General features: G+C 40.2%; 1 protein-coding gene across 3 annotated transcripts in view; it reads right to left on the bottom strand.

The window, feature by feature from the left end:
• The window catches only part of TBCE (tubulin folding cofactor E), a 75,757-nt gene that overhangs the window by 22,668 nt on the left and 39,053 nt on the right, over nt 1-14,036 (bottom strand). For 2 of the 3 annotated variants that reach the window (XM_048218964.2, XM_057308419.1), the window contains exon 3: nt 12,680-12,764. In XM_048218964.2, the coding sequence (XP_048074921.1) occupies nt 12,680-12,764 (85 nt within the window). Of the gene's footprint in view, nt 1-8,104; nt 8,185-12,679; nt 12,765-14,036 lie in introns of those variants that run through there. The other variant, XM_057308420.1, reaches the window with a different exon arrangement.

The raw sequence follows: 14,036 nt of genomic DNA, 5'->3' as shown, positions 1-14,036 counted from the left end.
AGATCTGTATGCTGCTGAAAATAATCCAGCAGTGAGGGGAGAACTGATGATGCAGGAAATTAAATTCTCTGTTGCAGTAAAATCAAGTTCTGAGTCTGTACAATATGTTGTGATATCAGAGGGTCACAGACTACCAGAAGCTTCCTAGAAAATATTACATTTATCTGTAGGAGATGTTCATATTGTACAAAACACAGTTCTGGGGGCGCCTGGGTGGCTCAGTTGGTTAAACATCTGCCTTGGGCTCAGGTCATGATCTCAGGGTCCTGGGATGGAGCCCCGCTAGGGCTCCATGTTCAGCAGGGAGCCTGCTTCTCCCTCCCCTTCTGCCCCTACATTTCTGCCCCACTCAGGCACACTTTCTCTCAAATAAATATTTTTAAAATATTTAATTTATTTACTTATTTGAGAGAGAGAGCATGCATGAGCAGGGGGAAGGGCAGAAGGAGAGGGAGAAGCAGACTCCCCTGCTGAGCAGGGAGCCCAATGCTGGGCTCTATCCCAGGACCCTGAGATCATGACCTGAGCCGAAGGCAACGGTTAACCGACTGAGCCACCCAGGCGCCCCTAAATAAAATCTTTAAAAAAAACATACACACAGTTCTGTTTTAAGAAGCATAGTTATGCTACTCAGCTGAAGAGATCAAATATAGTTAGCATCATTTTTTAAGAATTATAAAGGGATCTACTTCAGAGATTATCCAGGCTAGGACTTCTCAAACATAACTTACAAAGCAGAGAGTCATCTGAAAATCTTACTGGATCCCAAGAATCTCCTTGTTTAGAACAATGCTCCAGGGTATTCTGACATCAGTGGGCCTCATGTCCCACCTTAAGCTTTCATCTAATCCAGCCCCGTTTCAGTTGGGGAAACTGGTGTCCACTGTTAGACGTATCACAGCCATGACCAAAAACCTTGGATTTCTGACTACTAGTCCTTTCCCACATTTCCTTCTGGGCTTATAGATATAAATCAATGATTTATTTTGGTAAATTAAGCACATTACGTAAATTAAATTTCTAATCAACATATATCTTCCCTTTAAGTTTTATTTTTATTTAAGTAATCTCTACACCCAATGTGGGGCTCAAACTTATGACCCCAAGATCAAGAGTCACACGCTCTTCTGACTGAGCCGGCCAGGCTCCCCAACAGATACGTTCCTCAGATGCGAGGCAGGAGCAGGACGGGGATGGGGCAGCTCTGGAGTCGGGCAAACCTGGGATCCTTCTGGGCTCCATTACATACTGGTTACACGGACCTCAGGCAGCTGATCTTATGCTGTCAGCCTGAATCTCCTCATCTATAAAGCCCTATCAAATGAGGTTATTTATAAGGACTAAATAAGCGATAAAAAGCCATCACTACATTGCTTAGCGTAAGCCTTTCTATACAGACACACAGATCAATGCAGCAGTCCTTTCTATACAATATTGTATCTAATATGCTGTGAAACATAAGCCAACATCTTCTGAAATACTGGGATATCCCAGAAGCCACACTCAAGCAGGGGCGCCAAATGTGTTCAGTTGGGCTCCTATGGTGTCTAACACCAATGACATCATGACATAACAATTTCACCATATGCACTATGTGCAGTTTTGCTAAGAAAAACTACAGTTATTAACATGCGCAAGATAAAGTTCACACGCAACCTCAGGCAAAGTTGTTCTCTACTGCTACATAAAAACTGCCCCAAAGCATAGTGGCTTAAAACAATAGTCTGCTATTTCTTGTAATTCTGTGGGTTAGCCTGGCTCAGCTGAGCTGTTCTTGTTTCTCCTGGTGTCAGGTGACTGCACTCAGCTGGGAGTCAGCTGAAGCTTTCACAATCCAAGATGGCTCCAGTCAGATGACTGGCACCTGGGCTAAGGTGGCCTGTAATCAAAGGGGGCTGGCTGGGCCTGTCTTCTACATGTGGCTGTCCAAATTTCCCAACATCTTTTGTTAAAAGACTGTCTTTTTTCCTTTGGATATTCTTTCCAGCTTTGTTGAAGATTAATTGACCATATAGTTGTCGGTTCATTTCTGGGTTCTCTATTCTGCTCCATTGATCTATGTGTCTATTTTTGTGCCAATATCATACTGTTTTGATCACTACAGCTTGGTGATAGAACCTGAAATCTGGAATTGTGATGCCTCCAGCTTTGCTTTTCTTTTTCAAGGTTGCTTTGGGTATCCGGGGTCTTTTGTGGTTCCATATACATTTTAGGATTGTTTGTTCTAGCTCTGTGAAACTAGGGTTTCACATATAGGGACTGCATTAAATGTGCAGACTGCTTTGGGTAGTATAGATATTTTAACAACATTTGTTCTTCCAATCCATGAGCATGGAATGCCTTTGAATTTCTTTAGGTCATCTTCAATTTTTTTTTCATCAGTGTTTTATACTTTTCAGAAATCAGGTAGTTCACCAGGACTGATTCCTAAATTTCTCTTTCTGCTGCGTTACTAGTGAATAGAATTGCAAAAGTTTTCTGTACATTGCTTTTCTATGCTGTGGCTTCACTGAATTCGTTTATCGGTTCTACTAATTTTTTAGTGGAGTCTTTTGGTTTTCTATGTAGAATATTGTGTCACCTGCAAGTAGTGAAGTTTTACGTCTTCCTTGACAATTTGGATGCCTTTTATTTCTTCTTGTTCTCTGATTGCTGTGGGGGGATGGGTTAAATAGGCGATGGGGATTAAGAACCGCACTTGGGATGAGCATCAGGTGTTGTATGGAAGTGTTGAATCACTATATTGCACACCTGAAATTAATATTATACTGTATGTTAACTGGCATTTAAATAAAAACTTTAAAGAAAAAGAAGTCAACTTTTGAAATAAGGATATACTCAATATAAAACATCTGATGTGAATATAAATATATTCAATGTATCTAAGAAACATGTCATTCAAAAAGGAAGGAGTGGGGAAAAAAAAGCTTCCAGGACAAACTAAAAGAAACTAAAAGAATTTGTAATTACCAAACCAGACCTACAAGAAATACTGAAAGGGGTCCTCTAAATAAAAAGAGCCCAAAAGTAACATAGGCCAGAAAGAAACAGACACAATATACAGTAACAGTCACCTTACAGGCAATACAATGACACTAAACTTCTATCTTTCAATAGTTACCTGAAAGTAAATGGGCTAAATGCCCCATCAAAAGACACAGGGTATCACATTGGGTAAAAAAGCAAGACCAATAGATATGCTTTCTGCAAGAGACTCATTTTAGACCCAAAGACACCTCCAGATTGAAAGTGGGGGGAGGAAACCACCTATCATGCTATTGGACGTCAAAAGAAAGCTGGGGTGGCAATCCTTGTATCAGACAAATTAGATTTTAAACCAAAGACTGTAATAAGACATGAGGAAGGACACTGTATCATAAAGGGTGTAGCCAACAAGACCTAACAATTGTCAATATTTATGCCCATAACATGGGAGCAGCCAAATATATAAGCCACTTAATAACAAAATCAAAGAAACACATTGACCATAATATAATAACAGTAGGGGACGTTAACACTCCCTTCACTGCAATGGACAGATCACCTAAGCAGAAGATCAGCAAGGAAATAAGGGCTTTAAATGACACACTGGACACACTGGGCTTCACACATATATTCAGAGCATTTCACCCTAAAGCCACAGAAGACACATTCTTCTTGAGTGCACATGGGACATTCTCCAGAAGAGATCACATCCTGGGTCATGAATCAGGTCTCAACTGGTGCCAAAAGATTGGGATCATTCTCTGCATATTTTCAGACCGCAGTGCTCTGAAACTCAAATTCAATTACAAGAGGAAATTTGGAAAGAATTCCAATACATGGAGGTTAAAGAGCATCCTACTAAAGAATGAATGGGTCAACCAGGAAATTAAGGAAGAATTTAAAAAATTTCATGGAACAAATGAAAGTGAAAACACAACTGTTCAAAACATTTAGGATGCAGCAAAGGCAGTCCTAAGAGGGAAGTATATAGCAACACAAGCCTTTCTCAAGGAACAAGAAAGATCTCAAATACACAACCTAACCTTACACCTGAAGGTGCTAGAGAAAGAACAGTAAATAAAGCCTATAGCCAGAAGGAGAAGAGAATTAATAATGATTAGGGGCGCCTGGGTGGCACAGCAGTTAAGCATCTGCCTTTGGCTCAGGGCATGATCCCGGCGTTCTGGGATCAAGCCCCACATCAGGCTCCTCTGCCATGAGCCTGCTTCTTCCTCTCCCACTCCCTCTGCCTGTGTTCCCTCTCTCGCTGGCTGTCTCTCTGTCAAATAAATAAATAAAATCTTTAAAAAAAATAATAATGATTAGAGCAGAAATCAATGAAATAGAAATCAAAAGAACAGTAGAACAGATCAATGAAACTAGGAGCTGATTCTTTGAAAGAATTAATAACATTGACAAACCCCTGGCCAGACTTACCAAAAGAAAAGAGACAGGGCCCAAATAAACAAAATCATGAATGAAAGAGGAGAGATCACAACCAACACTGAAAAAATACAATTATAAGAACATATTATGAGCAATTATATGCCAACAAAAAAGACAATCTGGAAGAAATGGATGCATTCCTAGAGACATCTAAACTACCAAAACTGAACGAGGAAGAAATAGAAAACCTGAACAGACCCATAACCAGCAAGAAAATTAAGGCAATAATCCAAAAATCTCCCAACAAACAAGAGCCCAGGGACAGATGACTTCCCAGGGGAATTCTACCAAACATTTAAAGAAGAATGAATACCTATTCTTCTGAAGCTGTTTCAAAAAAATAGAAATGGAAGGAAAACTTCCAAACTCATTTTATGAGGCCAGCATTACCTTGATCCCAAAACCAAAGACCCCACCACCAAAAAGGAGAATTACAGACCAGTATCCCTGATGAACATGGATGCAAACATTCTCACCAAAATACTAGCCAACAGGATCCAACAGTACATTAAAAGGATTATTCACCACGACCAAGTGGGATTTATTCCTGAACTGCATGGCAGGTTCAACATCAATCAGTGTGATACACTAAATTAGTAAGAGAAAGGACTAGAACCATACGATGCAGAAAAAGCATTTGACAAAGTACAGCATCCTTTCTTGCTGAAAACTCTTCACAGTGTAGGGATAGAGGATACATACCTCAATATCATAAAAGCCATCAATGAAAAACCCACAAAGAATATCATTCTCAATGGGGAAAAACTGAGAGCTTTTCCCCTAAGGTCAGGAATATGGCAGGGATGTCCTCTATCACCACTGCTGTTCAACACAGTACCAGAAGCCCTAGCCTCAGCAATTAGACAACAAAAAGAAATAAAAGCATGCAAACTGGCAAAGAAGAAGTCAAACTCTCACTCTCTGCAGATGACATGATATCCTATGTGGAAAACCCAGAAAGACTCCACCCCAAAACTGCTAGAACTCATACAGGAATTCAGTAAAGTGGCAGGATAGAAAATCAATGCACAGAAATCAGTTGCATTCCTAGACACCAACAATGAGACAGAAGAGGAAAAATTAAGGCATCGATCCCATTTACAATTGCACCAAAAACCAAATAAATGGTTTGAATAAATCTAACCAAAGAGGCAAAGCATCTGTACTCAGAAAACGGTAGAACACTCATGGAAGAAACTGAGGAAGACACAAAGAAATGGAAAAACATTCCATGCTCATGGATTGGAAGAACAAATATTGTGAGGTCTATGCTACCTAGAGCAATCTACCCATATTCAATGTCAATTGTCAAAATACCATCAACTTTATTTCCACAGAACTGGAACAAATCATCCTAAAATCTGTATGGAACCAGAAAAGACCCCGAATAGCCAAAGCAATCCTGAGAAAGGAGAACAAAGCTGGAGGTATCACAATCCCAAATTTCAAGCTGTACTACAATGCTGAACTAATCAAAACAAGAAGGTATTGACACAGAACAGAAGAGAGAGCCCAGGGGAGAGACAGAAACCCCAATGATCAATCTATGACAAAGAAGACAAGAATATACAAAGGGGAAATAGCAGTCTTCTCAATAAATGATGTCAAGAAAAATGGACAGCTACATGCAAGAGTGAGACTGGATCACTTTCTTAGATCATGTACAAAAATAAATTCAAAATGGATTAAAGACCTAAATGTAAGGTCTGAAACCATTAAACTCCTAAAACAAACACAGGCAGCAATCTGTTTAACAGCATTTTTCTGGATATGTCTCCTGAAGCAAGGGAAGCAAAAGCAAAAATAAATTATTGGGACGACACCAAACTAAGAAGTCTTTGCACAGGAAGGAACTCATCAACAAAACAAAAACACGGGGCACCTGGCTGGCTCTGGCAGTGGAGCGTGCAACTCTTGATCTCTGGGCTGAGAGTTTGAGCTCCATGTTGGGTGTAGAGATTACTTAAAAATACAATCTCCAGGGGGGAAAAAAAGGAAAGGAAAGGAAAGGAAAGGAAAGGAAAGGAAAGGAAAGGAAAGGAAAGAAAAGAAAAGAAAAGAAAAGAAAAGAAAAGAAAAGAAAAGAAAAGAAAAAGCAACCTACTGAATGGGAGAAGATATTTGCAAATGACATATCCAATAAGGAATTAATATTCAAAATACATAAAAAACACACAACTCAACACCAAAAAAACCTAGATAATCCAACTAAAAATTGGGCAGAAGACTTGAATAGACATTTTCCAAAGCAGACCTACAAATGGCCAACAGACACGAGAAGATACTGAGCATCACTATCGGGGGATGCAGATCAAAACCACAATGAGAGGCGCGCCTGGGTGGCTCAGTCTGTAGAGCAAGCGACTCTCGATCTCAGGGTTGTGAGTTCGAACCCCACGTTGGGTGTAGAGATTGCTTAAAAATAAAATCTTAGGGGCACCTGGGTGGTGCAGTCAGTTGAGCATCAGACTCTTGGTTTCAGCTCAGGTCATGATCTCGGGCTGTAAATTCAAGTCTCACATTGGGTGAAGAGATTACTTAAAAATAAAAATCTTTAAAAAAAGAATTAAGACAAGGGTCACCTGGGGTGGCTCAGTTGGTTAAGCGTCTGCTTTCAGCTCAGGTCATGATCTCAGGGTCCTGGGATCGAGCCCCACATCTGACTCCCTGCTCAGTGGGGAGTCTGCTTCTCGCTCTCCCTCTGCCCGTCCCCCTGCTCATGTTCTCTCTCTCTAATAAATGAAATGAAATCTTTAAAATAAGTACATACATACAAAAACAATGAGATACCAGTCAGAAGAGCTACTATCAAAAAGACAACAGATAACCCACTGTTATGTGGGTATGTAAATTGGTACAGCCGCTATGGGAAACAGTATAGAGGTTCCTCAAAAAATTAAAAATAGAAATATCATACAATCCAGCAATTCCACTGCTGGGTATTTAACCAAAGAAAACAAACACTAATTCAAGAACATATATGGATCCCTATGTTTATTGCAGTATTATTTAAAACAGCCAAGATATAGATGCAACCTAAGCGTCCATCCATAGATGAATGGATAAAGACGTGGCACAGACACACAAATATACAATGGAATATTTACTCAGCCATAAAAGAGAATGCAATCTTGCCATTCACGACAACAGGAACACACTACGTGTTCACAACAACAATATCCTAGAGGGTATCATGCGAAATGAAATACGTCAGACAGAGAAAGACAAATACCATGTGATTTCACTTATATGAGGAATCTAAAAAAACAAATGAATAAACAAAAACAGGAACAGACTCCTAAATTCAGAGAACTGGTGGTTACCAGAGTGGGGAGGCCGGTGGGGAAAGCATAACAGGTGAAGGGGATTAAGAGGTACAAACCTCCAGTTAAAAATAGGTCATGGGGGTGGGGCGGCGCGGCGCCTGGGTGGTTCAGTCAGTTAGGCGGCTGACTCTTGATTTCAGCTCAGGTCATGATCGCAGGCTCCTGGGATTGAGCCCCACGTTGGGCTCCGTGCTCAGTGGGGAGTCTGATTAAGGATTCTCTCTCCCTCTGTCCCAACACCCCACTAAAAAATAATAAATAAATATTTTTTTAAAAAAGGTCATGGATGAAAACTACGGTACAGGGAATATAGTCAACACTATGTTCCAGTTGGAGACTATACTTACTGTGCTGAGCATTGTACGATGCACAGAATTGCCAAACCACAATGTTGTGCACCTAAAACTAACATAACATTGTATGTCAACTATACGGCAACAAAAAAATAAATGAAAAAGTGTGAGCCTATAAATTTAAAAACTAGCACAGTTCTAATAAATGAGAAAACAATGCAAAACAAATGCCATGGTTTTCACTTTTTGTTCTAAATTTTAAACAGTGGTAACAAACCATTCAAGAAGAGATCTTTACTACTGTTTAGTTTGCAGGCAGATCAAAGGAGTTAGAATGGTATGTATCAGGTAGCTGCAAAGTAGATGCTGTGCCCTTTACACATCAAAAGATAACAACAAAGATCAGTCTCCTCTGGAACATTCCTGGAGGGTTTCTCAGAAAACAAAACAGACCAGCAAATACTGAAAAATACCAAGTGAATGCGTGCCCACCCATAACAATAAATCTCCAAAAATGAACTAATAATTTACATAGACTCCACTGAGATTCTAGATGAATACTGAGATGGTATATCCAAACACTGAAAGTTTGAACCCTCTCCAAAGAGAAAAAAATTGGGGGGAGGCAGGGAGTGGAAGGAGGAGAGTCCAAACATTCTTCTCTTGTAAGCATTCAGCTTGTTCCGGCTCCGTCCTCCTGCCCACCAATTACAGATGCTCTGAATGAAATCCACACCCTAACCATGGCTCTTGTGGGAGTGGAAGACTGTCATGAAGCCCTGTCATCGAGATTCACTCTGCACTATTTATCTCCCCAACAGGTTTGTCAGCTAAAATTCTGGATGCCCAGTTAAATCTGATTTCAGACCAATAGCCAATCCTTTTTTAGTGTAAGTATGTCCCATACATGTCCCACACCGATACTAAAAAATGATGGGCTGTTGATCTAAAAATCCAAATTTCACTATGCATTTCGTATTTTTATTACCCAAATCTGGCAATATTACTCAAAGGCAAGGGTCCTCAACAGATCCAAAACTCCCCATAGTAAGCATTTTTCTTGTTGGGGCTTTAGATGCTTCATTCTGGGAAAGGCTGGGTCTCTGGGCAGACTGCAATAAATCTTGTTGACCATTATACCCTATTTTGCTGCAGAAAAATTTAGACATGTTTAGAGCCTTTTAGGCAAGCTTGCATACTAACTTCCATTTCACTCAATGTACATTGCTTCACGTGAGAACTGAACTGGTAACTAATTTTCCCATCGGAAAATTAGCTGTTTAGCTCAGTTTTTTTTGTAGACTGATGCTGAGTGATGCAATTTTTATTCAGCCCTGATTTATGGGAGTCTTCCAAGAATGAAACACCTCTCTTTTTCACCTTTTGCAGAAATGTGCCCTGCCTGCAAACTGTCAGTACACAGTGACTTTTTTTAAAAAATTCTTTTTAACACTTTACACCATAACAGGAATAATTTATACTAATCCATGAATGCTCATTCAAGAACCTCGAAATACTTTACAACAATCTTATGACACACACGGGATGAGCAGTACAAGATTCTATTTTGTAAGTCATCCAGTATTGTGCACAAAGTCTAGAACAGTGTGTTTCCTCTGATGTCAAGTATTCCATTCACTGGTGCCAAAGAAAAGTCACTTTTTTTTTTTTTTTTTTTAAAGTTAGTAACTTTAAGTAGGCTCCACACTTAGTGTGGAGCCCAACACAGGGCTTCAATTCACAACCCTGAGATCGAGACCTGAGCAAAGATCAACAGTTGGACGCTTAATTGACTGGGCCACCCAGACACCCCTTTAAAGATTTTAAGTACTCTCTACACCCAACGGAGGCTCAAACTTACAACCCCAAGATCGAGGGTGGCATACTCTACTGAGTGAGCCAGCCAGACACCCCAAAAAGTCACATTTTAAGATTTCTTTAAAAAGGTGGGGGGAAGCGCCTGGGTGGCTCAGTCGGTTAAGCATCTGCCTTCAGCTCAGGTCATGATCTCAGAGTCCTGGGACCCAGAACCACTTTGGGCTCCCTGCTGAGCAGGGAGCCTGCTTCTCCCTCTCTCTCTGCCTCTTCCCCCCACCCCGCCCCACTTGTGTGTGCATGCTCTCTCTCTCAAAAAAACAAAATCTTAAAAAAAAAAAAAGGGGTACCTGGGTGGCTCAGTCAGTTCAGCATATGCCTTCTGCTCAAGTCATGATCTCAGGGTCCTGGGATTGAGCCCCACATCTGGCTCCCTGCTCAGCGGGGAGCCTGTTTTTCCTTCTCTCCCTCTGTGCTCTAATAAATAAAATCTTAAAAAAAAAAAATCCCACAAGATTTCTTGCTCAACAAAAAAATAACTGCTTAGAAAGAGAACATTTTAAATAAAACCTGAGCAGTGGGTTACTGACCCACACAGTTCCGTTTAGAGTGTACTCTCTAGTTTAGGTTGAAAGAAAAAAAGCTGGAAATCACTCTGCTATCTAGGGGCAAAGTGGAAAGAACTTCAAGGTTAATCACCTTAACTGAACCTCTCTACTCCCCCACCCAAAAAAAGAGATGGAGAACAGAAGCACCTGGGAGCATGCTGATGAGTGGTTCGTAGCCATAAATTCTGGGATAAACCCGTAAACTGTGTCACAAATATTAATTATGGGTACGAGCTCAGGAGATTGCGTACTTACCCCAGGTCATATAAGAGATCAGACTGAAACTAAAGAGTGACATGAAATGATCAACCCCCACTCCCGCCCACCACCCAAGTAGTCGGTGTGACACTGTCAGAAGAGGATTAGGGAGTAGACCAGACCACCTCCTAAGGCCACCCCCAAACATGGGTTTTGACAGGGAAGAAGTGTGTATGGTATATTAGGAAGAGATCTCAATAAACTTAATAACAAATACATGTAATCTGTTTTGTCTGATGCAGAGATTCCAAGATACTGATATAATCTCTATTAGTCATGTTCTAATTATGCCAACACAAGCATTAACAACTATAATGGTGACTCCTTTAGTCTAGACCAGTGGTTCTCCACGACATCAGACCCAATGCTCCCTTCTGTACTGCCCCATAAATATCCGAAATGGAATTCATACTTAACATTACCTACCCATATAGGACTTAAAATCAACAAAAGGCTCATTTTAGTGAAATGAAAGAACAGTAGTTTGTAACAGGAGAATACATATTTTAGTCTGTAAATGCTCAGGCATGACTACACTCAACGACGTGATGAAATAAGGAAATGCTATTCCAAGGGCAAGAATCCAAACACTGAGTCTCTGTCCCTGAACCGAGGCCTCCCACCAGCACTTCAGGGCAAAGCCTGAAGATCTGTCAGGACTGAAACAACTCTTGATTTACCCTAAGAATAGCCAAGACTGAAGACATCATTCCAGCAGAGCCCATTAAGGTCTATGCAATCACGAATGATGTGGGCAAGCTTTTAGAAGAGGGAACTGTGCTGGGCAGGCTCTTGAGGAAAAGTTCCTTCACTGGAAGGTGTAGGAGGTCATGGTTCAGGTAGGTGAGGGATCAACAGGTCAGGATAAGAAATTTCTATTTCCACACCTCTCTAAATGTATCTTCCATGAACTCTTGACACATTCTGAGCTGGCCTCGTTCCATGTCTGCCATCTGCCTCTATAAACATGTTGATTCTACTTCCATCCCGATTCTCTAAAATTACAGAATGGTAGGCCAGGAAATGTATTTTGTATTATCTAATTTTGATCCCCATTTCAGAGTTAGTAAATTTAGTCTCGTTCGGGGTCATGAGGATCGTTAAGAGCAGAGTTAGAGGCCTCTTGACTTCCAGGCCAGGACTGTGTTCATTGTGTCACACTTAAGGAAAAATAAGCTTGATGTTAAAAGATCTTTTTGAGGGACGCCTGAGCGGCTCAGTCAGTTAAGCCTCTGCCTTTGGCTCAGGTCATGATTCCGGGGTCCTGGGATCGAGTCCCGCATTGCTCTCCCTGCTTCACAGGGATTCTGCTTCTCCCTCTCCCTGCCTTCCCCCTGGCTTGTGCTCTCTCTCTCTCAAATAAACTAAAAAACAACACATTTCTGAGAAACTGAAACCTACTATGGAAAACAACAAAAACTTAAAAAATCCTGTCTGAAAGCATCCCAACCATCCTTTTCAAAGCTTCATGAAGTTTCTCTGAAATCAAGCAGTTAAAAATATTAGTAGATATGCAATGTAAGGCGTAACTCTTTCCAAGATAAGAGCTTTTTTTAATGGTGGCCTAGCATTCCACTATTTGGATGTTCTGTATTTTGTTTAATCAACTGCTTCTTATTGGATATCTAGGCTATTCCTCTTTTTTATTATTCACTTAGTGGATTGTAAATTGTTAATGGATCGTTGAGAAATGTTTATATTTATCCAATTAAAAAAAGCTGTCAAAAAACAAAACACAAAAAGGAAAAAGCAAGCAGCCATACTTGTGAACTTAAGAGCCAGAGTTTTAAAAACAAAGGAAAAAAAACTCTGCACATTGTTTTTTTTAGAATACAAATTCTACATTATAACTATGCCCAAAGCCAAACACTTCTTCTTCTCCATCCCCCTTTATTCGATTATTGAATATTACCCCAAATAACCATGCAAATTCATAATGAAAAATTACCTGCATTTAAAATACACAGTCCCCTCGTGGCTTCCATCATGCTTTCCTCTCTCGGGATTGTCCCATTCTACTCCTAACCAGAGTCCTAGCAGAAGAAGAAAAACCAAATGAGGAATAAGTGAGAACAGAGATAATTAATGCTCCTTTTTGCTGCAAATACAAAGACAGTTGGCAATGGAAAACCTGTTACACAGACACCACTGGGGGCAAAAAATATCTTTTGAAAAAGAGCAAGTTAACCTTAGACTCGGGACTGGAATCAGCAAATATGATAGACAGCATGTTTGGTTCAAAAGCCAACAAAAACTACAACTGCAGGAAACAACAGCTAAAATTTACTGAGCACTTACTGAATGCCAGAAACTTTTCTTTGTATTATTTCATGTTATCCTCACAACAGACATTTCATCTTTGTAAAGCAGATAGTGTTATGTTCTTTTTTACCAATTCCTGGACAAATATGCAAGTTTTTGGAGTCCTAATCTACTAATCTGCTTTTCATAAAATAAAAATCTATATATAAACAGTATCCTTATTCAACATAGGTAAAATAACTCGCTCAAAGTCACATAACTTCAAATCCAGGTCATTCTAACTCCAGAAGTCAAGGCTTACCCATCACACTTTGCTGTCTTATATTTGAATACCACCTCAGTTTTCAGGGCATTTTCTTTACCTTTCCTCCTCCCTTCCACTCTATATACAGCACCGTGCTAGGTGCAAAAGAAAGACGGAGAGGTTCACATCTGGATCAACCCTCCTGGTGGAAACTAGAAAAGCTAGATAAATTGTTTTTGAAAATCACTTCGCATCAATTATGATGGCAAAAAGTCAAACAAAACAAGTGCTGGTGAGGATGTGGAAAATTAGAACCCTTGTGCATTGCTGATGGGAACGTAAAATGCTGCAGCCACTATGGAAAACAGTAGGATAATTCCTCAAAAAGCTAAACATAGAATTACCAAATGATCTAGCAACTCCACTTCTGGGTATGTACCTAAAACAAGTGGAAAGCAGGGACTCAGACACCTGCATGTGTAGGGTTATAGCAGCATTATACACAATAGCCAAAGGCGGGAGCCACCCCTCTGTCCACTGATGATGCACTGAAAACAAAACGTGGTGTATCCAGCCATTAAAAGGAATGAAATTCTGAGACACGCTATAGCATGGCTGAACTTTGAAGACATTATGCTAAAATGACATAAGCGAACACAAAAAGATAGGATTCCACATATATGAGACACCTGGAGCAGTCAAACTCATAGACACAAAGTAAAATGGGGGTTGTCAGGGGCTGAGAGAAGAGAATGGGAAGTTACTATTTAATGGGAACAGAGTTCCAGTTTCATAAAAT

This window comes from Ursus arctos, unplaced genomic scaffold (genome assembly GCF_023065955.2).
Source record: "Ursus arctos isolate Adak ecotype North America unplaced genomic scaffold, UrsArc2.0 scaffold_7, whole genome shotgun sequence".
NCBI lineage: Eukaryota > Metazoa > Chordata > Mammalia > Carnivora > Ursidae > Ursus > Ursus arctos.
This window is presented reverse-complemented; position numbering and strand designations above follow the sequence as displayed.